This window comes from Bos grunniens, chromosome 4 (assembly GCF_055505025.1).
Source record: "Bos grunniens cultivar Pamir isolate PY7600 chromosome 4, Bosgru_T2T1.0, whole genome shotgun sequence".
In the NCBI taxonomy this organism is placed as follows: Eukaryota; Metazoa; Chordata; class Mammalia; order Artiodactyla; family Bovidae; genus Bos; species Bos grunniens.
Window position 1 is genome coordinate 26,302,388 of NC_141168.1, and position 26,228 is coordinate 26,328,615.

Here is a 26,228-nt window from a genome sequence, read left to right on the forward strand (position 1 = left end):
AGTATCATCTGCTTCCTGCATCCCACTGCCCCCACCCCACCCCAGCCCTCCGCTATGCCCTGTTCCAGGTCCACAGTTCCAACATGGCATCTTTGGGAAAGGCTTATGGCACCACAAGAGGGCTCCCAGGGAAGAAATGTGGAAGTCTTAAAAAGCAGAAGTCAACAACACTGATTGAAAAGACAAGAAAAGGGGTGAATTCTTTCCTCAAATCCAAGTCCAGGATTTCCCAGGCCTCTTCTGGAGGCCATCCTGCTGTCACTGGGGGAACTTACAGCTAAATCTGTGAAGGAAAGATAGAACAATCTTCCCAGCGGTGACCGTAGAGGCAGGAGCGAGAAGGAGAGTTCCTTTTTTGAGGAACCACTGACAGGAAGCCTGAATTTGGAGACTGGGAGGCCGCCCCTAAACTCCCATGCCTCCCCCCACCCCAAACCCCAGCAATGGCTGACTAACCCCTGCCCCACCTTGTCCCTGGAAGGAAGAGGCTAAGGGAGCAGGAAGAAGGCAGGATTGAAACTCGGGCTGACGCTCAGGCTCTGCTCTTGGAAGCGCTACCGTAAGGGGATGGGCTCTTCTCTCCCAAAAGGGATGTAGATGATGCAGCAGTTTGGGGGACATCTCCCCACTGAAGGACACACTGCAGCCTTGCACCACTTGGCCAGCTCGCCCTCTCACCTCGCTGCCCCTCAGACTCCTTCCTGCAGCCCTGGAAGCTTTGTCCCCTTTGACTGGTAGGACACCACAAGCCGGCCCTGGAGGTCGTCAGAGTCTCGTCCACTCGTGCCCTTTCTGAAGGAACTGACCGTCAGTCATCCTCCCAGTGAGCAGCTTGAGCTACAGAGGTTGGGGTGGCCTGACTGTGGTGGGAAGAAGTGGTGATGAGGAAGAGCTCGCTTCCTGAAGCACGAGAAGCAAATCCCAGAGAGGGAGCCTCAGGAGGTCAGCAAGGGCTTGAGGTGGGAATGGGGTGGCAGCTGGGTGGATGGTGCGGCTCCTGAGGCTGGGACTGGAGCTCCTCCCAGGCTGTAAAGTATGACGTCAACCACCTAGGAAGAATCTAATCAGATACCTGCTGACACTGGCACTTTACAGGTCTCTCTTTTTTTCTTCTTGGGCTAGGGTCTCATAACCTTTGGAGGGCAGTTTTTCTCATTTTAGAGAGGAGGAAAGCAAGGTCCAGAAGATCACATTCTAAATCTTTAAAGACTAAATCTTTGAGTCTAAATCGTGAGGACTCAAAGTCACGTTTGGTTTAAAGCTCATGTAACTAACCCCTGGGGCCTGGCCAGCTGGGTCCAGGCGCACCCAGGGCGTCAGAGCCCGCTCAGCCGCTGGCTTGTCCTTTTCAGGGCAGGCTCTCCACAGGCGGAAATCACATGACCCAAGGCTCAGCACCACCCATGCCAGTAAAAAGACACTGAGTCTTCTTTTTTAATCCTTTAAGAGAAAGTATAGAGAATACTCTTATACTTACTACTCAGATTTGTCTTATACCTACAACTCAGCCCTGAGTTGGTGTTGAAAAAAAATTTAAGAAAAAAAATAATAGATAAACTGTAGTATATCCAGATAGAGGAGTATTATTCAGCACTTAAATGAGCCATCAAACTATGAAAAGACATGGAGGAAACCAAGTGAACCAATCTGAAAAGGCTACATACTGCATTACCCCAACTATGACATTCTGGAAAAAGCAAAACTATGTAGACAGTGAAAATATCAGTGGTTGCCAGGGAATGAGGGGAGGGGAGGTGAATTGGTAATGCACAAAAGATTTTTAGGGCAGTGACATTATTTTGTATGATACTGTGATGATAGATACATGTAACATGTATCTGTCTCTTTTTTTTAATATGAAACACTTCACAAATTTGCATGTCATCCTTGAGCAGGGGCCATGCTAATATTCTCGGCATCATTCCAGTTTTAGTATATGTGCTGCTGAAGCAAGCACTGTAATATGTATCTTTAATTTTTAAAAAGTATTCTTTAATAAAATACATATATGTACAAGAGTGAACCCTAAGGGAAACTGAACTATGCCTGCTTGTGATGTGTCATTCTTTGCAACAAACGTACCCCTCTGGTGGGGGACGTTAGTAGTGGAAGAAGCTGTGGCTGTGTAGCGGCAGGGAGTATATGAAAAATCTCTGTACCTTTCTCTGTTTTGCTGTAAACCTTAAACTGCTCCAAAAAAAGACAATCTTGTAAAAAACAAAAAGTACAGAAACGTTAAGGACAATAACACCTAAGTCTTGATGACACAAAGCCTCTACAGTGCCCCCATGGAAGTAGTTCTGTAGGTCAGTCATAACAACATACCACAAACCTGGTGACTTCAACAGAAATTGTCACATAGCTCTGGAGGCTACCAGTTCTGGATCAAGATTTGACAGGGTTCATACCTCTCTCCTAGCTCTGGTGGTTGGCTGGTAATCTTTGGTGTTCCTTAGCTTGCAGATATGGCACCCCACTCCAGTACTTTTGCCTAGAAAATCCCATGGATGGAGGAGCCTGGTAGGCTGTAGTCCATGGGGTCGCTAGAGTCGGACACGACTGAGCGACTTCACTTTCACTTTTCACTTTCATGCATTGGAGAAGGAAATGGCAACCCACTCCAGTGTTCTTGCCTGGAGAATCCCAGGGACGGCGGAGCCTGGTGGGCTGCCGTCTATGGGGTCGCACAGAGTCGGACGCGACTGAAGTGACTTAGCAGCAGCAGCTTGCAGATATATCACCTGTTTCTGCCTTCACATTCACATGCTGTTCTCTGTGTGTCCGTGTGTGTGTTCAAATTTCCCCTTTTTCTAAATACGCCAGTCATGCTGGATTAGGTAGGACCCATCCTAATGATTTCATTTTAATTTACCTCTGTAAAGACCCTATCACTGAATATGGTCACTTTCTGAGGTACTACAAGTTAGGACTGCAACATATCTTTTTTTGGGGGGGGACACGGTGCAACCCATAATGCCTGCTGAGGACACAGCCTTGCTCCAACATGTGGCAGCTGGTTGAGTGCTACGTTGCTATGGAGCCATTCAGACAGTGTTTATAACTAGCCCCGGCCAAGCAGATTTTATTCCATCTCAGAGTCTCACAGGTTATCTCACAAGCAGACTGCCACTCACACCTGCTCTCCCATTAGAGCAGCCTGTCAACCTGCAGCGTGGTGAGACACATTTTCCAGGTGTCACTGGACAGTTCTACACGTGGCAGGTCAGCCTGCATTCAACAAGCACAGACAAGTCTCCACCAGAGGGTCTCAGGGAACCTGGGCACTCTCAGAGCTTTTCTCTTTCCCATCTGTCTCTGTTGCACAGAAGCCATGCCAGACATTCCACCAGTGAGAATTTTCTCAAGATCTATTGCCCAAAACACACTTACTGTCTGACACAGTCGTTTTTATATCTTTTAGAGTCCCTTTTCGCACTGCTGACTCCAAGAAAGCTAATTAATTATTTTAGACACCACTATTAAATTGACACAGTGATTAATCTGATCATCCTTTTTATGAAATTACCTCTGAAATGCTAACTTCTCGTCTTCTGAAACTCACTGTGTAAATTACTCTAAAGATTACATTGTACCAGCTTTTGGCTCTGTAAATCTTAATAGCAGTTTTTTGTTTTTTGCCGAAAGCAATAAAAGCTGTCCCGAATTTATCAGGTTAATTAGGAAAGAGGTGGGCAGCAGGAAATTGAAGGTGACTCACACCGCAAGTGGGAGTTAGACTGATGGATTGTTAGAACCTTCTGTTGCTGGTTACCATCAGGGGACTTGGCATCAGTGAGTCAGTGAGCAGTACACAGGCAGCCTCATGAACCAGAGGGACGTGTGGAACCCACAGTTGCAGGTGTCAGGGCTCCAGCTCGAGAGAACTAGTGTTCTAAGAGTGATCCCTCCCCCCACTCTCCTCACCCCCTCCACTGCCTTTCTTGCATTTTCTCAGTGCACCTCCTGAGTCTCTTGGTGTCCCATTTGGACTCAAAGCCCACAGAGAGCTGCCTCATGGCTGCCCACCCTGAGCAGTCCCCAAAACTCCTAGGCCTGAGGAGGGAGCAGGAAGCACACCTTAGCTACTGCCCTCCACCATGCTTTACTCCACCCAGTGGGCAGGCTCCTGGACTCCAGGCTCCATCAACGCTGCCCCACAGAAGGAATTTTAAAGCCTGCAGAGGCTCTCAGGCCTGGTAGAAATAGCAGTGTCAATCTTCCTTTTTTTTTTTTTTAAAGCTAGTTTTCCTTCTTTTTTGTAGTAAATCCTGAGCATCCCATGTGTGCTAACCCTAACCCTAACCAGGAGAGTGTTAGAGGTCACACTGCCAGTCCCTTCTCAGGCTGCATGCAAAACACCTTTTACTTGTTTTGAGAACAGCTGAAAGACAGAACACACTGAACCTGAATCGGGCTTCCCACTTCTTTGCCAGTGGCAAAGAATCCACCTGCCAATGCAGGAGACACAAGAGACACAGGTTCGATCCCTGGGTTGAGAAGAATCCCCTGAAGAAGGGAATGGCAACCCACTCCAGTATTCTTGCCTAGAGAATCCCATGGACAGAGGAGCTTGGCGGGCTACAGTCCATGGGGTCTCAAAGAGTTGGACACGACTGAGCACACTGAACCTGTGGCCTCATTTATCCATCCATCAGCCCATCCATCCATCCATCAGTGTATATTGAGCAACCTACTGCATGTAAGGTGCTGCTCTAGGCTCTTGGGGAAAACAGAACGAGAACATGGCAGAGATGATTCCTGCCAGTATCTGTATCCAGAGATGATACTGTTAATAGAGAAGTTGGACAATAAGATAAATACTAAGTAAGATGGTGTTCCATGCTTTCGGATGAGGATAGGGACTACTAGTGTAGGTGGCAGTCTACAGTTTTAAATAGAAGAGTCAGGGAAGGCTGAGTTGCCTCACTAACCTCACCCTAGCCCTGGCTCTGCCTCATGGAGAAGATGACATTTGAATAAAGACCCGAAGGAGGTGCTAGGCTGAGCCATGCATAAACTGGAAGGAAGAGCCTTCCAAGCAGAGGGAACCTTCCAGTGCCAAGGCCCTGACACAGGAGAATGCCTGACTGGTCGAGGAACAGCGAGGAGGTGCTGTGGCTGGAAGAGGGTGGCAGGAGGTGCTGTGGCTGGAAGAGTGGCACGGGCCATGGAGAGAGCTGAGTAAACTTGCCACTCGGGTGTTTAAAGGAAGAAAGCATCTCTGTGTCTTGTTCCCGTGCTCCCCTGGGGTTCTGGCCTGCCCTGAAGGTGTCTATCCGCAGGCAGACCACAGCCCAGGCTGAGAAGGGTTTGGGCCGGAGAGCATGCGGAGGGGGCGGGCTCTGAAGCTCCGCTGCCGGATTCTCCACGGGCCTGAGGAAACTGAGGTTAGAGGGCCTCTCCCTGCGGCTCCCCCTGTAGTGTCACTAGGGCAGGCTTCGCCTCTGAGCAGGTTCTTTCTGCTTCACTGGGGCAGGAAGTTTACCACCTACAAGCTACCTCTGTCGGGGATTTTTCTCCCATTCCTGCGCACACAGGTGCGAGATAAAGAAAGTCCCAGGAGCTGCTGGGCCGACTCCTCCGGTGGAAGGCGAAGCGGTTAAGGATGCCCTCACATTCCACTCCTGAGGGCGGAACACGGTGAGGTCAACAGCTGGAGCGAGGCGCGGTGAAAGGCAGTCCCTGTCCTCTGGAGGGCTGAGGGGGGCACTCCTCTGTGACCCCCACACCCGAAGTCCTGTGTGGAAGTCAGCCTGTTGTTTCATTACCCTCACCCCTTCAACAAAAGGATGACTTTTCCAGTCATGACGCCACATTGAGGGGTCAAAGCCTTCCCGGGGTCTGAAGGAGGGACAGGAAGAGCCCAGGAAAGCTGAGAGGAGCATGGTAGGGAACGCAGTGTGCCCCCTAGCTCTCCTGCGCAGGCTGCTCGTTTCAGACAAACCCTGTCTTTGGGCCTGCGGCTCGGGATCACATCTGTGACTGCCCCTCTGCTGAGCTGCCCCACGGAAGGATTCTTCTGGAAAGGGATAGCGAAGTTTGAGTCCGGGGAGGCTGGGAGAGCTCTGGCAGCTGTTTTCTGCACCCCTGGGTTTGAGGATGCGTGACAGCGCCATAACTGTGTGTGTCCCCTGCCCTCTGGCTTATCTGCCTCTTCCCCCCGAGAGGGCCCAACTCCTGCCTCTTCTCCTCCCCTCCTCCAGGCCCACACCACGTTCCAGAACAATCCCCCCCACCCCAACCGGGTGCGTGGTGGAGCCGGCCTTCCTCCCCGTGGCTTTTCTTGTGAGCCTTTCCTTCCCCCACAAGTCACGCTCACATACCCGAGAGCGCCATTATCGACGGCCCTCAGGGTTGCCATGGAAACAGAGCATTCCTCCCGCCTCCCCTTCTCTCTGTTTACCTTGGTAAGAGACTGCGGCAAAAACCAGCCTGCGGCGGAAGGGGAGGAAGGGCGGAGGGACGGGGAGAGGGAAGAGAGAAAGCCAGCCTGCTCTAAACCAGATCATTCCGGTTCAGAGTGGTCCCCACCCCCTCTCCCCCGCCTCTTTCCAATCCCGGGAGCCGCTCGGCTGGGCCTGGAGGTCTGCAGTGGGAAACTTTGGGCCCTCCGGTAGCGTTAGTGGAGAGGGTCCGAGGCTCCTCTCCCCGGCCTCTGGTCAGAGCTAGACAGGTGTTCACTACACAGGGGCACCATGCTGAGGGTGGGAAGGGAGGAGGGTTGAAATCCAGCCCTGACCGGTGTGCCCTGGCCGGCCGGAAGCGTCCTCACCCTGCCTGGACCACTGCCATGACTTCCCAACAGAGTCCTACTTCCTCTCGCGCCCTCCCTGGGGCAGCCAGAAGCATCCTTCTGATTTCTCCCTGCCTGAAAAGCGTCTCATTTGCTCTTAAATAAAAGTCAAACTGTTTGCCCAGCTCTTCTTGATCTGCCTCACCTGCCTCTCCTTTCTCGCATTCCGCACCTCTGCTTCCGGGTTCCCCTTGCTCCTTCCTTCTAGAAGACTCCAGGAGGTGGGTTTTGTCCGTGTCAGGTTCGTTATAACAACATTTGAAACGCTCTGGTCCGTTATAACAACATTCGCCCTCACTGGCGCTTTCTAGCTTCCTGCACATTCAGTGGGTTCCTACGTTTTTATCTAGCTTTTCTATGTAAAACGTAAAATAGTTCATATTTACATCAGCCCCATTCCACCCACCCCAGATGGGAGCTCCCTGAAGGCAGGGCCATATTCCCTGCTGCATGGCGCACCAGGAGGCGATTGCCGCCTCTAGGGGAGCTCCATTGGTTTCATTTCTGCTGATGGGGAGAGCAGGGAATTGGCAGGGGAGCCACCCAGACAGCTCTTCAGGATGCCTGAGTTGAGCACCAGGCCACCTTTATTTTTTTGGCCTCAGCATTGGGTTGCAGCATCTTAATTCCCCAACTTGGGACTGAATCCGTACCCCCTGCATTGGAAGCTCGGAGTCTTAACCATTGGACCACCAGGGAAGTCCCCACCAGGCCATCTTGCTGCTGACAGAGAAACACTGCCCAGTGTGTGTGCAGCAGGCATCCCCAACCCTGCCCAATGGGGAAAAGCCAGGATGGCAGGGCGGCTGGAATCTCAGTCCTGGAGTGGAGGGGGCATGCGGGGTACCCTGCATCCTGAGGTGTAACTCCAGTGCCAGGGCTTCACCGTCCCAAACGGCCCACCCCCAGGAGGTGGGGGTGGGGGGAAAGGGTTCTCCAGATGGCCTTCCACTAGGATTTTCTTGGTCATGACCTGCTGTCTGCAGCCAGGCCCTGCCTGGTGGATGACAGTTCTTACAGAAAACCTCTCTGAACTGTAGGCAGGGCGCCCTTTCTCTGGGCTTTGCAGGTTTGGGTAACTCTCGTGGCAAATCACGTAAGTTGGCTTGTCTTGGTTTCACAGTCTGTGAAAGGAGGGTAAGATTTCTCCATCCTTTCAATCATCCAGTCATTTACAAGCAGACTTGGCCAGAAGGGACCCAGAGTTACAGTATCTTGAAGAACTAAATTGAAAGAGCTGCACAGGGTTCTGCATTATAAAGGAAAAAAAAAAAAAACCCAAAATCCAAGAACACACACTTAAGGAAACAGCAGCTCCCTCTGCAGCCCATCTTATCTCCCAAACTCTCTTACAGTTATTAGCTCTTTCGTCTGTTTTTTTCCTCCATTTCTTCTTTTTTAAAATTTATTTATTTAGGCTGTGCTGGGTCTTGGTTGCTGCTCAGGATTTTCTCTAGGTGTGGGGCATAGGGCTTCTCACTATAGTGGCTTTCTTCTGTGGAGCATGAACTCTAGAGTTCAAGGGCTTCAGCAGTTGTGGCTCCCCAGCTCTAGAGCACAAGCTTAGGAGTTGTGGTACATGGGCTTAGTGGCTTTGCAGCATGTAGGATCTTCCCATGGGATCGAACCCGTGTCTCCTGCATTGGCAGGCATATTCTTTACCACTGAGCCACCAGGGAAGCCCCGTTTCTTCTTTACATTTCTAATTAATATGCTTCCCTGGTTATTTTAGGTATTCTATGTATTTCCTTCCTGACATGGAAAATGAGGATTTATCTCTCTTCCAACACTCACTCTCTCTACTACCTCAGCTTCCTCTATTTAGTTTCTTTACTGGGTTATCTTTATAATTTTAATAAGTAAAGGTACTTCACCTTTATTTCTTATTCCATCATCTCTAGAGAGCAACCTAATAATGCTTATTATGTGCCGAACATCATTCTGAGCACTTTACACATATGTTTAAGCCACACGATAATATCAAGAGATGGGTTATAGTTATCAGCCCCATCTTAGGGAAAAGAAAACTAGGACTATTTTACTATTATCACTAGTGGTTTACCAAGAGGGACAGTAGATAAACGTGGGTGGCCAATCTGCCATCTGTGCACTCAGTTCTAACAGGGAAAGTTTTTGGAAGCATTCATTTTGGTCTTTGCTCTAGTTCCTTGTTGGGCCAATAAGTGTGACGGTGACAAGTAAGGTACAGAGGTCTCCTGGTCACCTCAGCCAGCACCAGGCAGTTAGCTTAGCTGTGGGACAGGGATTCCCAAATGTCACTGATCAGCTAAAATGCAATCAACTAAAGAGTTTGTTAAAGTAACTCACCTACAAAAACAATCTTTGAGATTTGGACCTAGGAATCTCTGTTTTTAACAGTCATGCCTCATGCTTAGAAACCAGTGGTTTTTCCCTTGAATCATACAGATGGTCATGACTCTGTACGTAAAGATGCACGTTTTTCCTCTGAATTCCCTGTAGCTTCTCCAACCCTTCGAAAGTCTTGGTACATCCATATAAATTTGTCTAGCAGTGGTCTGGGGAATATATGGGACGAGACAGTAAAAGGGAATATGACTTGCGCCGCAGTCACTCCCTTGCTGATGTCCTGGAGGGAGCCGAGTTGTGTTGAGGGGACTACGTATGTCCAGGAGTTCCAGAACGGGAGCAGAGAGAAGGCACACACAGTGCCTGCGGGCATGAAAGGTGGAAGACACACAGATATTACAGAGAAAAGCTGTTCCTGTGGGTGGTAAAGGACATGGTGGCGGCAGGTGGGACTGATGCTTAGGTCATACAGGTGAGCTCACATTACCATCAGACAATCATATTACCATCAGACAATCAAGGTGGCCTTAGACCAAATAGATCTGGATAAGATTTATTGATCAGATTGTTTTAGAAAACCAACAGCAAAACACTGACAAGATACATAAATACAGATTGGACATTTTAGGGTAAATTCACTATATTTCCTACGCTTGTAGGAAACCAGGTAAGGTGGAAAAGCTGTCCTGATCATATGGCATGCACACCAGACTGCAAAAGGACTTCCACACTATTTAACAGGACTGTGGCAAATAGCTTTAAGGTAAGGCAAGCATCATGTGTGGCCTAAGCATACCCTGTACCAAGAGCCAAGCCCAGGCTCATTCTCAGAGACTGTTGAGTGGGGGTTCCCTTTTGTGCCCATGTCCTTCCACTGAAAGCCTCACTGGCAGGTGCCATTAGAGGGAGATGCCTGGCACTGTCCCTGCTCAGACTCTGTGTACAAGGAAGTGGCTTTAGAGAAAGTCAGTGTGTTTCTGATGCCTCCTTTGTATTCTAAATGTGCAACTAGTAAAACAGCAATTACTACAGCTTGGTGAAACTGCCTCTGACTCACCCTGTACAGTGACTAAGCAGGTCCTTTTCAAATCTTATAAAAAGTGAAGAAGAAAAAAGATAAAAACATTAAAATTATACTAAAAAGATGGTACCACTTTTTGAAGCACAATTTAAAACTTTTTTTCTTAACACCAGATGAGGGAAGAAGTCACTTTCCACCGAATCTAATGACCTTAGAAGGGAAACACCACTGCTGGGCATGAGCTGGTGGCGACGCACAGAGGTCATGGAACTCTACCAAACCTACCTCAGGCCCTGCCAAGGCCCTGGAGCCCCAAGGCATTTGGGGAACTTAAGCAATTGAAGCCAATGGTGACTGGTTTTGGAAGCTTATGATCTCAGGACCATAAACCCTCATCCATCCTGGAGCTCAATGCTAGAACAATGAAGAAGAAGGAAAATGGCTTATTGTACTACATGAGAGTGCTGGCAGGTAGAGAATTCAATAACCTATACAGCCTTCTAAACATCTGTAAGACACATAAAAACAAACTGGTTTTAGAGAATTAAGACCAACATAGTCTTAAAGGATAATTTAACCTTTCCTACAAGCCAAGCTGTATGGCTGGAAAAGGTATCTCCTAAGGAAAATGAAGGTTCCTTCAAGAACAGTGGAAAAGCAAGTGTTTGCAAAGAGAGCCAAAGAAATGTATTCAAATGATGGGATTTCTTGTGCATCATACACAGCTTTTTCTTCTAATATGTGCTAAGAGTTCTTTGGTGGTTATAGGAGAGACAGCCTAGAACTCAGGGCAGGAGACTATGCCAAAACAGAAGAGCAAAGAGTGATATCTAAACTCAGCATTAACAGCTGTCATCTTGTTGACCAATTACAGCTAACTGAGCTGTTTTCATGTTTGCTGGTTTCTAGCCCCTCCAGGATTCCTGCTTTTCCATTTCTAACTATGCATTAGCCCCACTCCACTGAAAATGAGGTACTTGTGGGAAAGGGGTAGGGAGAAGGAAGAACTATAAATCAATCAATTGTTTGATAGGAAAGTTGAAACACTGATTATCTATGGATTGCAATTATCTGTGCTTTAATCTGGTTACTCTGGGTAACCAAAGGTCACTGTTAATATACCTTTTGCTTAGAAATGTTAATGTTTATTATTATATTTTAAAATTAGCTATATATTGGACATGAATAGTTTAGAGCAAATTTTTATATCATGTTCCAGGGCCCTGAAAAAAAGAAGATTCTGCCAGTAGAAAGGGTTTCAGTTTGGCCCCTGAAAAACAGTTAAAATTTCAATCTATTCTATATTGGTTTATAGATTTTCCAGAATATGGAAAATACTTTATTAAATGAAGAAAGTCATCATTTTCTTCAGGTAATAAAGTATTACATTCACAGATAAATTAGTATATACATGGGAGAACTGATAGTATTAAATATTAGGTTTTAATTCTCCATTTTAAAAACTTCTTACAGGTAGACTTCCTTGTTCCTGGGCAAAGAAATTTAAGAAGATATGCAAACATGAGATTGAGTACAAAGATGACTGGGGAAAAGTCTCAGTGCTAATAAGCCCAAGAAACAATAAATCTCTAATAGTTGGAGTAAGGAGACACTGGACTTGAAATCCAGGTTTGCCAAGAGTTGGCCTAAGTCAGCCAATTACATCTCAAATTTCTGGTATAATTTTAACTCTAATGTAGTGAGCTGGCTTCCCCAAGACAGATACAAAAAAGTAGTCTACCTGCTTTACAGTCACACCCTATATATAATCTGTATATATCCATATGTGTTTCTATATATTGCACTTAAACTTATAGGACTGCAGTAAGATGGCTGGGAGTACCTCAAAGAGGCAGAGAAGCAGCAGGCATAAACTTTTCTAAATCAAGTAACAGTGTCAGGCATTCAGAGTGCTGGTTATGGATATACTAAATGCCTGGTGATCCCCTATATAAAACTCTAGTCATCTACATTTAAGTCATCATACACACAGTCGCATTTGGCATCCAGAACATGTGCACCTGTGTGGTTCTATAGCACTCAGAGCTGATCATACTACATCATTTTCACTAGTGTTATATTAAAAGAAGACACTTTAGACCAAGGGTGTGTACTTTTATGAAAATGTCACACACAAGGTCTTGGATGTCAGGCCTCCGAAGTCCATGTCAAAGAAGACTACCTTCAGAAGGCTTTAAAAAGGAGGCTAGCAAGTGTGGATTGAATCCGTCTCTCTTTTAGCTCTCTGGTGTCGCAGAAGTAGAGACCTGCTTATGCCCCAAGACAATGGAAGGATAAGCACAGAGGCTGAGCATTCAGTCTTTGTACCCTATGAAACCATGACAAAGATCTTTCTGCCACCCTGAGTAGTATGACTTATTTATGGATAGTCCCCCCCGCCTCACCCCAAACATCCAGAGACTAGACTGGAGTCATGCAGCAAAGCTTTGTTTTGAACTAACAGAGCTGCTCAGACTGACTTGGTCTGGAGAGAGCTCCTCACAGGAACAAGCCTAGCAGTCGGTGGTAAGAGGTTAAAAGGCCAGACTGGTCATGGCAATGTGGGGGTGAGGCCTCCGGAGGAATTGCTCCTTTCCTCCTCTCCCCTACTCCATCATCCCCACAAAGGACCCAAACTCACAGATGAAAGATGATAAGACCCTTCAGAACACAGGCTCCATGAACTCAATCCCACATGGTTGGGAGGTTATAATAAGGCCTGGAAGTTAGGAGTCCAAGTCCAGAGGCCAAACAAAACCAGATAGTAACTTTTCAGCTACAACTCAAAGGTGATTTTACATCCACACATGAGCCTAAGAGATTCCCTTCTGAGATGAAGGAAAACAAGAATAATCTTAAAAGTTAAGTGAGAAAGAGGCACTTAAAGGAAAAATATGTCCCCAGTCTGTCTGAGTCTCCTGTTGTGATGTCACCAACGGGATGATCAGCACTGTCCCCGCCTGCACACCTTTAGCACCTTTCATACACGTAAGGACCTTCAACTGCTCGTGTCTCAGTAGGTCACTGATGGCCAAGCAAGTGAAAATTTAAGTCATTTCTGTTTTAAAATTAAAATACAATATAAAACAAACCAGAACTAAAACTTCACACCAAAGAAGTGAATGATTCTCAGTTTCTTTTCTTCCGCATGCTAGTTTTTAAAATGATTCTTAATTCTTCAGGAAGAATGACTTGTGGCTTTTCCCCAAGACCTTTTATCCAATTACTAGGCAATTACAGCACCATGCACATTAAAGCAGACAGAAAACGAGGCAAAAAGCTAAGAAAAAAATCAAGGGCCAATTGGCTTTCTAGAGATAAAACCCATTGCCTGAGAATATGGTAGGTGCATGGCCCAGAGTGAAAAAAGAAGCATTCTAAAAGGAAATGGCCAGCATGACAGCCAAAGCTCACAGCCCAAGAGCAGAAGCCCTTCCTGCCCTGCTCTTCTCTGGCCTCTCACGAACTTTATGTCCCACGGCATGAATGCCACACCTGTTTAGGGTCTGCAGTTCCCTATGATGGAGTCAAAGATACCTGAAACCATTAACAGGCATAGGAGAATTTAAAAACTTCCCAGAATGAAGAACTTTGACCACCGTAAGTTTCTTGATTTGAAATGTTCTCATGCCATAATTTCTAAGAACAACAAACAGCACAACCACCACACACGATGAAGTCTTTAGACAAGTCAACTCTAACCACTGCTGGCACCAGAAGGATGAGAAAAGAAATCACTGATTGAGAGTTGTTGAGCTGCTTAATTTCCTCTTAAGCAAGTTAAAAGATAGGTTATGAGCTGCTTAACTATCCTCTAAAGTAAGTTAAAGGATAGGTTTGGGTATCTAGGCTGAAAGATACCAACCACTGCTGCTATTAGATCCAGCTACTCAATTAGATGTACCTTTGAAAACAGCAAGTTAAACATTGAGCTTTCCCTATAATCTGCAGGATTCTCAAGGTTAGCCTTCTTGTTCTATCCCCAATGCTACTTCTCGTTGTTGCTGGATTTCCTTTTTGTAATTTTTGTTTTTATTGACAATGTTGCTTAATTTATAGAGCAATGCCTGACATGGCCATATGTTGAGAGTCCCTTTAACATTTTCTTTATCTTATCTTGATTCATTTAACGTTATGAAGGTACTTTCAGACTCTCCCTCAACTTCCATCAGGGAAGAGGGAGTATGTGAGTATGTGTGTGTACTGGGGCAGAAGGGAGAGAAGCAAAGAAAAAAGCACAAGGGAAAGTGAGATTCCATAAACTTAAAACAATTTACAGAAAGGCATCTGATGTATTTTCTGAATAAGGCCTTGATCAGGGTAACCAATTCTCTCTGTAGCACATTCTACACTGCCCATAAATAAAGGAGTCTCTTTAAATTAACATTTCCAGTATCAATGAACAGTCCAGTAATCCTCATTTCAAGCGCTCGATGAGTCCCTGTGTGAGTCCAAGGTGCAGAAGCTGTGTTCGGGAAAGGTTTGCTAGGTTGGGGAAGGCCGCAAGCAGCTTCTCCCACGCCAGTTCCAGCAGGCTAGGAACCACCAGCCAGATCTTAAACAATGACCCAGTCCGTTTATTTTCGTGGATGTTCACCACTCCTCCATGAATGTACATGCAACCAGCCTATGAACAAATGGCAGTCAAAAGAGGATAAATAACAGATACTTAAGCTGAAGATTCAGCAAAAAAAATTCATGGCAGGCTGAACTGAATGAAATGAAATCAAAAATTTCTCACTGATCCCAACACAGTGCAGAGATCAAGAAAGATTTAATAATGAATGAGTTACTAAGGGAAAAACTAGAGATTACTTTTACTTCAACAACTTTGACATCGTTAAACTAAGATTATATTAAGTACCCATCATGCCAAAGATAAGAATACAGAGTTTAAAATAAAGCTCTTAGCATTCAAGAAGCTAGTAGAATCTTCAATAACACAGCATTTTGGGGGTAAAATTATTCTGCCCTCCCAGGAAACATCTTTGACATCACTGTCAGGGCCTGAATACCACATGCAGCATTTCTTTTACATTTTATGCAGCTCTTTTAAGCTTGTTTATGATGGATTTTCTCCCTTTTTCTCAGAGGAAGAGCTAGCTTTGGAAGAAAGGTTTTAAAAACACATTCTTAATCCAAGCTTTGCTAATATCAGACATCTTTTTTTCTTGCTCTATCCCTAAAAGTATTTCCTTATCATCTGCAACTACATAAAGAAGATAAGAAAATGAAAACTTACTGGTGTAACAGCTGCACAGTGAAAATAAACTGGCTCCGGCATGGTAGCTGGGAGCTTAACCCATTGAAAAGTCTGCAGATTCAGCTTCCAGATATCTCCCAGGATCACTTCTCCATTATAGCCCCCGCAAATAAACACATCTATCAGTGGAAGAGAAAACCAAAATCAGGCAAAGGAAAAGAGCCACGGTGACAGCATGTCCTGTCGTAGCTCTCATGGCTAGATGACATGGGGCCAGTCCAGTTTCCATACCATAGGGGACTTCAGCTGGTGGGCTGCTCATTCTGCTGCCTTGTCCCTCACTAGAGTCTGAACTCAGTGTTTGGATTTTTTCTAGGGCTAAGGATGCAAGCCTCTGAGGAGGCTTCATGTCCAGGTTCTTAAATTCAAACATCTTCAGGTACCAGGGATAGGAAGTCAATGAGCAAGAAGGTTCAGGGAAAATAGATAAGCCAGGTAACAAACAGGAGTGCACTTGCTCTAACGGGGAAGACGGTGATGCAGCTCCAGCTGATGGAGCTACGCAGGACTTAAGGTCAGCAATGGCCAGACCTTCCAATTTTGTAAGAGAAGTTGGAAATTCAGATTGATTTTTTTTGAAAAATGAAACTTTTTGGTTTTTAAGTATTGGCCACTAATTCAAAAACTGTAATACACACATGAGCCAAACAAAACACAACTGCAGGCCACCAGTTTGCAAACCCTTCTTTTAAATAATGTCCCTAAAAGGATAGACATTTATCTGCCCATAGAGACAAACATTCTCTATGTAGACAACTAGCCTGCAATGTTCAGTTCGGGGCACAGAGGTTTTTCCAAGCTTTCTTCAGCCCAAAGAGAACAGTCTGAAGCCCAAATTGATCTGTGCTAGTTATTAATGTCAGGAAAAAACCTTCCCAAAATCAAAGTTTTTTTTTTTTAATCGCTGTTATTTTTCTGTTTGTTTTTGTAAAATCAGTTATAACCAAGTATACAACATGTACCAAAGGCTATCAAACTGAATGCTCAGAACTACAGCTGAGTGCAGCTTGTATGGTGCCTGGAGTCAAAGAACCAAATGAACTCTTGTCTTAACTCAGGTCTAGATCAAGTTTAAGCCAATACCTAATTAAACTACAAAATACACTAGAAACATTTTTGGCTCGGATTCAAAAAAAAGTATGGTTCCATTTTTAGAGACACAAAGCTGAACAATGCCACTATCTATAAATCTTGCCCAAAGAGCAAAAGCATAATAAAAAGCACCTCTGTTCTAGAGATGGCAGCATAATCCTAGTAAAATCTGAACTAAGCTGCTAAAAGGATATAGGCTATCAAACTCGTTTATACACACCTTCTTCCTCTCCAAAACTTTAAGGCAGTATATCCAACTATAAAATAAACTGTAAATTAAAAGACAGGAAGGTTGTCCAAAGAGGAGTCATTTATCATACTTAGATAAAGGAGCTGCAGCTGCTTTCTGAAGCCATACAATGCCTGTGTTGTAATATGGCCAGAGAATGAGCTAAGAGTTCTATTTGGCATCAGATGGAGAACAGAATAAACTTTATGAAATAACACTCTGAAGGAGTTATTACAATGTTAATACAATGTCTACCAAGGTCTCTATTGTATGTCAGGATTATTAGTGTTACCCATAATAACCACAGACATCTGTTAAGGTACAGTGCTGAAAGATTAGGTGGTATAGTAAAAGCTTACTTATCGCTTATTTTTGAGTTCTCTGATAAGAAGGAACCCAAGCACATTAGTTTATTTTATGAAAATTCCTGAGAGAAGCATAACTTTATGGATTTCCCTTTAAGTATAAACTACAAGAAATAGACTCTCCCCAAAGGTATGCTATGACTCTTTTAGGGTGATCATTAAGAAATAAGATATTCTCAGAATATACAGTTACAAAAATGGAAACAGCATGCTATTTGAAATCCTTACCATTTTTTATCTGAACACAACTGTGACATCTCCGGGCTGCAGGAAAACCTGCCAAACATATAAACATGGAAATTCCATTATTCATAAGATACAGCAAAAGACAAACTATGAATAAGTTATTTAAAACAACCCCTTTGTTGCATTAAGCAAACACTGACTAGTCCTTCCAACCCTCCCTTATTTCACACTCAAATAAAGCCATCAGAAGTTCCATCATAATGATATAATGTTAAGATGTCAGCAAAATAAAGTGAGGTGGCAGTGGGCAAGGGTTACCAGTGGCTCTCCCAAGCCCTTTTACCTACAAAGAGACAGGTACATCTTGATTTAAGTGCCTACTTCTTATCCTACCCAGATTTCCCTCTGCCACAGAATTCAGCAATCCCCATTAAAAGTCTTTGCTCAGCTGCTGAGGAAGAATAATTGGGCTAAGGAATATAAGTAATTTCTTTCTTTCTTTTTCCTAGTTCCCCAACCAGGGATCAAACTCGTGTCCCCTGCAGTGAAAACACAAGTCTTAACCACTGAACCGCCAGGGAAGTCCCATAAGTAATCTCTAATACCAGTTCAACAGATATTTTTCTTGTCATATAATGCAATAAAATCACTTTTTCACTTTCAGAACCAACTATAAAGTACATTTATTAAAGATAAATGAATCAATATTTTAAATTTACCTATTTTTTCATGGGGTTTTGTTGCAATTTCCTCCCATGCATTTGTTTCAAGGTTGTATGCATGAATCTTGGAGACAGAAAATAAGAAGACACACAAATAACTTTAGTTAGCCCAAAAACTGGATTTTTCACAACAGCCTGTACAAACATATTCCTGGTTGAAAATGCTTCTTCTCCTTTGCTATTCTCTGATCTTTCCTAATTCTAATATAAAGCAAAACATTAAGTGAAGCAGTTGAAAGTTAAGCACATACATAATTTTATTATTTTTAAGTCATAGAAAAAAATGAGGAAAAAAGTTGGAATTCTGCTGCTTCCACATTTTCTGTGATAAACATATATAATTTTTATAACAGAAAAAAGCAACTGTTTGTAAGTAAATATGAGAATGCAGTTTTGACAAAACTTGGAAAGGACCATTAAGATTCCAAAGCAGACCAGGAGCTCTGAGGCCTACAGACTTCCTCTGGGACATGTGGATTTAGAAATGCCACAGGGATGGATGAACAGAAACCCTTCAGAGCTCAGCTTTCTAAGGTTAGTGATGTGTCGTCCTAAACATGCCTGTTCTTTTTAGATACGCAGCACTGACAATGAGAGCAATGTGACATTCTGAGAATCCTGGTTCCAATTCTAATTAGTTGCTCCATTTGAGCTACTGTATCTTTCTTTTAATATCTTTTCTCATCTAGCACAAAGGGATAATTCTAATAAAGGATTTTCAGTTTGTGGTTATACAACTGTCAACGGGAAAGCACATTAGGGGCAGAGTTCAACCTTATATTATAAAGAGCATCCAACACAAAATAGGTCTTCATAAAGAATCTGCTTGAAAATTAAAATGTCTACCATAACAGAACTGTTACTTATTATGCTCAGTATAACAATGCCTTTCCTCTGGCCCTCTTCCTCTCTCTCTCCTTTTTAATGTACCTTGTTTAAGGAATAAGCTGTCCAAGAAGTACCACCTCCCAAGATGTAAATCCTCTGCCCATCATGTGCTATTTCATGTCTGTACCTGAAAATATACAATAAATACATTTATAATTAAGGGGGAAATGACCTACGTAAGAGTTGGCTGCAAGACTTTTACTGCATCATTATTTATAATAATAAATTATTGGAAATGACTCAAGTGTCTAATAATAATGAATTGGTTAAATAAATTATACAATATAAAAAATGGATTAGTATGCAACCAATAAGAATGTAGACACAGAGAATGTTAATATACTGAAAACTTTTCATGTCATTGACTGAAAAAAATCAGTTAGATAAGAGCAGATAGGTTATAATCCTACTAAAAATTTACAGATATACAAATAATGCTCAGAAAAATGACTATAAGGATACATGTAAAATGTTAACCCTGGTTATCCCTGAGTTTAGATTTTATTTTTTTATTTTCTTCATTTTGCTTATTTGTATCTTCTAGATTTTCTATAATCTTTTTGTGATAACTGTATAAGGGGGGAAAATATTACAGAGTTTTAAAAAGTGATCTGCCTACATTTAATCAGAAAGTCTAGACTATGAGTTTTCAAATTAAGATGCTTATTTAACAGATACAAAGATTATCAGGAAAAATCATGCTACATAAAGCTGTGAATATAATATGAAACATCTACCAGAACTTTTATCCAAGTAGTTTAGCTAAAAGCTGAAACAATTTATAATATATCCATAAAATTACTCAAAGAAGGCAACTATGTGAAAATACTTTGAAAACTTAATCTAGTTTCTCCTTTCCTGAAGGCCTTGGTGCTGATAAAATATATTACATCAAAATGATTCCCTGTACCAAGCCACCTCCTAAGTCCTCCTGTGGTAGTTCTGCAATAATCAGAGCACTAAGATTCTACAATAGAGATAAATCTTCCTTAGCACCCATATGCCATTTTTAAAAAGCCAACAAATAGTCTAACAGTAAATAAAAAATTGTTTACTGTCTTTGCTTTTAAACCAGAAGGGAGAAAAAAAAAAAAACACCTCTTTAAGTTTTCTGGTGAGTTTAATTCTAAGAAGAGGCAACTGCTATTAGGAAAGAAAAATGAAATATAGTTTATTTAGGACTGCTACTAAAAGGTAACTAAAGAGAATCATGTGATGTCTGAGTGTTTAATAGAGCACTTAAAATACACAATCTTCCCTCCCTTTGTTCCATTCATCCAACCACCCATTCAATCAACATTCACTGAGTACCACATGAGCAAGGCACTGTGTCCTTCCTGGGGATAGGTTGTTAAGCAAGGGAGCCAAAGAATCCTAATACGCAAGTTAAGAAGGGAAATCAAAAAGTAACTAGAAAGTAACTGTTGTGTGGGTAATATGAAATTTAGTTACAATTGTTACCACTGGTTTTTTTTTAAAGGGCTACTACTTTCTTAATGCAGGAAAATTGAAGCATAAAAGGAAATAACGTGAAAAAAAATGCTATAGTTCAGAGGGAAACATCATTTCCTCACCAGAAAACCCTTCTTTAATGCTGAACAGGGATCTAATAGCCAGTGAGCTATTTCAACCAGGGCAAAGGGCTTCTTCAAACCATACTGCCAATATTCTAAAAAAAAGTAAAATCTTAGCAAGAAAGAATATGCTTTAATTCTAGAATCTCACCTCTCTTCTGGTAGATCACAGGATAGGTTGTTTGGTTTTAGTTGTGTCCACTCTCTGGTATTGAGATCTAATTTGTGCAGGTCTGTGCTGTAAATATAGCCAGTTGTCCCTCCAAATACATAAAGGGAGCCATTGATGATAGCCATAGCCTGGATAATGAGGAGATGTGAACAAGACTGGCTCATTAACACGTGATTAAAGAATGTAAACTTATTAGATACCCAAAAATCAAGTTTTATGAAGTTTTCTTGTACTTTTTAATCTTCTAAAAATCAGACCCTTAAAGGATTAAAGATTTTAGAGAACACAGAGATTGTTTTTAGAAAAATAACTTCTGCTCAACTGGAAAGCAAGTTCTGTCTAGATGGGCAAAGGGCTCCTTAGGGGTCTTAGCCAACCAAAGAATTTACAGATCATGGACATGAGCATTTCCACTGAAAGCTGCTTCATTTTTTAAGCAGTCTAGAGAAAAATGTCTTTAAGAAGAAGGGGCAGATATGAAAATAAGACCCCAGAATCCCTAAAGTAAGAAAGTTCTCAAAACTTGACATGTTCCACCAGATTCTTCTCAATGTAAGTTTGGCTTTTGCTATAGTCATTTCTTAGCGTTTTAACCTGTGGTGGGATACAGTCATCCAGTCTGTGCTTCTACACACAGTCCAGAAGCTACGTATCAGTATCAATGCCAGCTAGTTGAGAAAGAAACCACTGCTTTGGCTGTTTTAAGTTCAGCCCATTATTCTCAAAGGGTCTCTGAGGTATGATGAGTTTTTTCCTACCTTTTTGCATATAACTTTTCAAACCTAAGGTCTGAAGTACTAGAACCTAACTGGAAGCTAATTTCTGTGTAATCTGTGTTTTAGCCAAGATCTGTATAAAAGTCTCTTAACCAAGTGCAGGGATCATCTACTCTAAACTTAGGTTAGAAAGCTCTTCAAAGCATCATATCACTCTAAAGACGATAGAACTTGGACTATATATATAGCCCAATCTCTCACTGAGGGTAAGTGAGGTCCTGACATTTAAGGAAACTTCCATATAGGTCTAGATCATTGATCCTAAAAGTTGAGTAGGAAAAAAAAAAAATAGGGGGGAAAAGAATGGAAAGAAGAAGGCAAGCAACCAGACTCACAATTTCACACTGGAACTGAAAAATCAAATAGTAACAATGGATTTATTTTCCATTTAAAAAGTTGGTGGTAATATATTCTGACGTTGTTCCTGGAACTAAAGAATCTGAACAAATTCATCCACCATGACTGGCCATAGATTGGTACCTGTCCATATATACGACTGGGTTTCTTCCCCCGACAGCTGAGCAAAGCCCATCTCTTATATTTCACGTTGCAGACGTGGACGTCATTGCCATTGCTCTCACCAAATGGGATGCCAGTACCTCCAAACACTAACAGGTTGTTTCCATGCAGCACAACTGGGAAAGAAGAAGCATGAATTTCATTTTCGTACTGGCTACTTGCATGGTACTCCCACATTAACCCAGGATATCTGAAAAACTCAAAAATGTCTGCTTTAATGCTTTCAGAAAATAGCTCAAACCACTGACATATAACTACTGTAAGTTCTACAGAAAAAGATCTAATTCACACTACATCACATGGCTCACTCTTTGATACGTGACAGGTATTCAATACACAGTTGTGGAATTCATGAAACATTGTATATAACAATACAGAATGATATGAACTACAATCCACCACTGCTGCTTAACACAGTTCAAGTACACAGTAGAGCAGAAGAAAATGAAGGCTCATCTTTGCCTTAGCAAAGACCCAGTGGGACTCAGGATGAAGGGATAAAAGGATCATTCTGTTTTTTCCAGGGGAATGATCTCTACATGTTAAATTATAGTTTCTGTCATCTTAATCCTACACCTGATAAAAAGAACATGAATATCCTGCTGGCAACTTTCTGTTCCTGTCATCAAACACACTTGTATATTCTTTCTCTTATGGCAAATATTCTGAAAATACAGCTACTGTATCATTTCAGTGATTTTTTTTTTTAACCAGTTCTTCAATTGATAGTGTTAAGAGTCAACAGCAGGAGCTCTAGAGACAGTGAAAGCTGGGTTTTAAGTCTCATGTGACCTCAGGAAAGTTATTTAATCTCTTTAAATTAATCTTTCCAACAACCCTATGAGGTAGGAACTATTATTCTCTTCTTCATTTTTATAGATGATGAAATAGAAAGTGGTGAAAGGTTTAAATAACTTGTTGAAGGTTTTCTAAAAAGAACCTTGCCAACCTAGGGTTCAATCCCAGGCAGTCTGGCTCCAGAGCCTGCACTCACAGCCACTGTTCTTAGGGCCTCTCTAAAGCCTCAGTCTCCTCATCTGTACAATGGCAAGAATTCCAGTGTTGACACCATAAAGATGCTGTGAGGATTAAACAGATGCCATGTGTGAAGCACTTTGCTCAACAGCTGTAAACCCCATTTGTTGATTTTCTACTACATTTTGCCAAGCTTATATATGATGCTTTATGTTGTACCCTCTAGATATTAATCCCATTTTATGGGTAAGGAGCTAGAAGTGGAAAATCATTAGGCAAGTACACAACATACAGCCAAATTCAAACTCAGGACAATCCAACTCACAATTAATTCTGCATGCAATGCTATAGTATTATCATAGTGAGAGTCTACCCATTAACAGGGCTTAATCATATTACTATTATGATTTAGTATTCTTAAAAATCATTAACAAGAAAAACACCTAACATTGAACCAGACCTCTCAGATATTTCATAAAGCCCAAAGTTCAGAACTGCTTGCACTCACGTGACATAGATGCCAATTCTCGGGGCATGTAGCCATCTGTGCCCATCTGGTGCCATACTCCTGTAGCAAAATGATACCTCCAAAGCTCCCTGAAGAGAGGATAGTCTTCATTATCTGGCCCTCCTGATTCATCATAATCTGGGTTATAACCTCCAAACACATACAGATTGGTATTATCTGCCACACAACGATGTCCACTTCGTGCTGGTGGAGGTCTGTGGCCTAGGAGAGAAGAGGACAGTTTTCTACAGGTGGCCCAGCAGATTAAAAGCACACACAAAATTTGGTAACAAGCATTTTATCTTTAAAAAGGTAATCAGGGAAAATTTATGATGTGGATGCACTTTTTTTAAACTAGGTTATTTTTTATGTTCACACATACTACTTAGGATTTTAAGGAGCTAGTCTCCATTTCTATTTCGTAGAACTATTTTCAAATTTTGATAACTGGAAAAGGATTTTTCCCAAGGGAGGCAAAAGAGCATCATAAACTTGAGAAAATGGCTGGTAACGGAATTTTCAACAAGAGGAGGAGGAAGGGTTTAAAAATCCAAAAGCTAAAAGGACGAATTTTCTATTTTCTTAGAGGAGGAAAAACACAGGCCAACTAAATTAAACTGAAAGTATTAGAGAACTACATAAATATAATCACAAATGTGAATGAGTCATGTATAAATAAAAATACACATACACATAACCTGTAATTTTTCTACAATATATAATTATACACTTACAAAGAAAATTGGCTTTCAAAGAGTTATAGCAAAGTTTAGGATTTAAACACACTCCAGACATTATGGTAGTTAACAAAGAATATCCCTGTCCTTATCTTAAAGAGCATCTTTCATCCTATTAAGAACTTTATTAAGAAAAGCTATTTCAAGGAATTCCCTGGTGGTCCAGTGGTCTGGATTCAGTACTTTCACTGCCGGGGCCCCAGGTTCCATCCCTAACTGGGAAACTAAGATCCCACAAACCACGCAAAAAAAAAAAAAAAAAAGCTGTTTCTACAATCTATATTTGCAAGCTCTCTGAAGTTTAAATTGTCAACTAGTTCAATAGAAGTTACTTCGATTATTTTAGAGTAAAAAACCCCCAAATTTATATTATTTCTACTAGCCTCACAATTTTTGTACCAGTCTACACAAATCCTTACATAGCTATTAGAACCAAAGATGATGAAATATTCACTGGATGAAGTAAGGTACTAGGTCTGTCTGTTATCCTAAAGACTTCTCTACTTTCATATATTATGAATGGATACTAGTATAACATTAGTATTTATGACAATGCTGGACACCTAACACACACTGTTATAGAATACATTACCAGCCTGATACAGGCCTCACATGTATCTTTTTTTATCAAAATCTTACTTCCTACTTTATGCTTTGAAACAAGAACTGAAATGAAACTGCACAGGTATAGAAAAACTAAAAGCCAGATGAACAAACCATGGCCATTGAATCACTCAAGTCCAACCTGTAGGTCCTGAGAAGTTCTCAAACAGCAATTCAGAGCCTTCCATGCTCCTTCACACTCCTGCCTGTTTAAGTTTGTCTCTCTGCTTGGAAAGCCAAGTCCTTCCCTTAGCCCTTGACCTGGTCTACCTAGCCTTCAATGTCTGGTGTGGCAAGACCTCAGGGCTCAGTCCATACAGCTATCTCATCAATAAAACTTTATAGCCCTGGGAGTTCCCTGGTGGCCTAGTGGTTAAGATCCTGGGCTTTCACTGCCATGGCCCAGGTACAATGCCTGGTCAGGAAACTGAGACACTGCAAGCTGTGTGGCACAGCCAAAAAAAGAAAACTTGCGGCCCTTACTATTCAGTACCACACCACTCAAATGTTACGATAGATGTAGACAATTAATAAGATGATTACATCGTAACTAGGTAAGTACATAATAAATATATTACACAAACTATAATCAGTTTGGAGTTTACTCATGAGCTATGATTTATCTCAAGTGAAGAGCTAAATTTCTATTTCTAAAAATCTTGAAGCAGAAAATGTGATGTGGAAGGAAGAACAATAACATATAAATATCTAGATTTGAATCCAGGTTCTAACTACTTCCTTGAGCAAGTCATTGACCCTCACTGAGTCTCAGCTTGCTTTTGTATGAAGGAATATTATTTCTGTACTTCACAGATTTATTATACTTGCTATTTTGTTAAACTACGTTTATTGGTTAATATATGCATCTTCCTAGGAGGCAATCTCTTGCCTGGAAAATCCCATGGACGGAGGAGCCTGGTAGGCTGCAGTCCATGGGGTCGCTCAGAGTCAGACAGGACTGAGCGACTTCACTTTCACTTTTCACTTTCACGCAGTGGAGAAGGAAATGGCAACCCACTCCAGTGTTCTTGCCTGGAGAATCCCAGGGACAGGGGAGCCTGGTGGGCTGCCGTCTATGGGGTTGCACAGAGTCGGACACGACTGAAGCGACTTGGCAGCAGCAGCAGCAGCAGGAGGCAATAAACTATTTGAGGGAAACAGAATGTATTTGTATTTATCTTTCTATTACCAGGCCTAAGGAACACAGGAACTACTGAACAAATTTACAAATTTTAATTTTCCTCTATTCATTAATATTTATTTTTCTTCTCCAAATAAAGGGCAAATATCACATATAGCAATTATTTCTGTATCACCACAACATCTAAAACAGAGATGTATAACAGACACTGGAAGTCTCATTGATATTAACTTCAGGTCAAAGTTTACAGTAACAGGGATGATCAGAACAGTGTACAGCTCTCAGTGGACTTTGATACTGTACTTAGAATGAGATACAATTTGGGGGACAGGAATT

General features: G+C 42.4%; 1 protein-coding gene, 1 long non-coding RNA gene and 1 other non-coding gene across 5 annotated transcripts in view; all 3 read right to left on the reverse strand.

The window, feature by feature from the left end:
- The window catches only part of LOC147373813 (uncharacterized), a 28,821-nt gene extending 22,299 nt beyond the window's left edge, over nucleotides 1-6,522 (reverse strand). The window contains exon 1 of one of the 2 annotated variants that reach the window (XR_015162149.1): nucleotides 6,404-6,522. This is a non-coding gene — a long non-coding RNA (uncharacterized LOC147373813). The remainder of the gene's footprint in view (nucleotides 1-6,403) is intronic. The other variant, XR_015162150.1, reaches the window with a different exon arrangement.
- LOC147373814 (U6 spliceosomal RNA) lies at nucleotides 1,851-1,957 on the reverse strand. Its single transcript, XR_015163339.1, has one exon. It is a non-coding gene; the product is annotated as a U6 spliceosomal RNA (small nuclear RNA).
- A 3,136-nt stretch (nucleotides 6,523-9,658) lies between the features above and the next one.
- KLHDC10 (kelch domain containing 10) overlaps nucleotides 9,659-26,228 on the reverse strand; it is a 65,248-nt gene continuing 48,678 nt past the window's right edge. For both annotated transcript variants that reach the window (XM_086395670.1, XM_086395668.1), the window contains 8 exons: nucleotides 23,412-23,633; nucleotides 21,890-22,044; nucleotides 20,613-20,761; nucleotides 18,930-19,014; nucleotides 17,997-18,063; nucleotides 17,320-17,367; nucleotides 15,385-15,524; nucleotides 9,659-14,769 (listed from right to left, as the gene is read on the reverse strand). In XM_086395670.1, coding sequence (XP_086251796.1) covers nucleotides 14,560-14,769; nucleotides 15,385-15,524; nucleotides 17,320-17,367; nucleotides 17,997-18,063; nucleotides 18,930-19,014; nucleotides 20,613-20,761; nucleotides 21,890-22,044; nucleotides 23,412-23,633 — 1,076 coding nt within the window. In that variant the 3' untranslated portion in view covers nucleotides 9,659-14,559. The remainder of the gene's footprint in view (nucleotides 14,770-15,384; nucleotides 15,525-17,319; nucleotides 17,368-17,996; nucleotides 18,064-18,929; nucleotides 19,015-20,612; nucleotides 20,762-21,889; nucleotides 22,045-23,411; nucleotides 23,634-26,228) is intronic.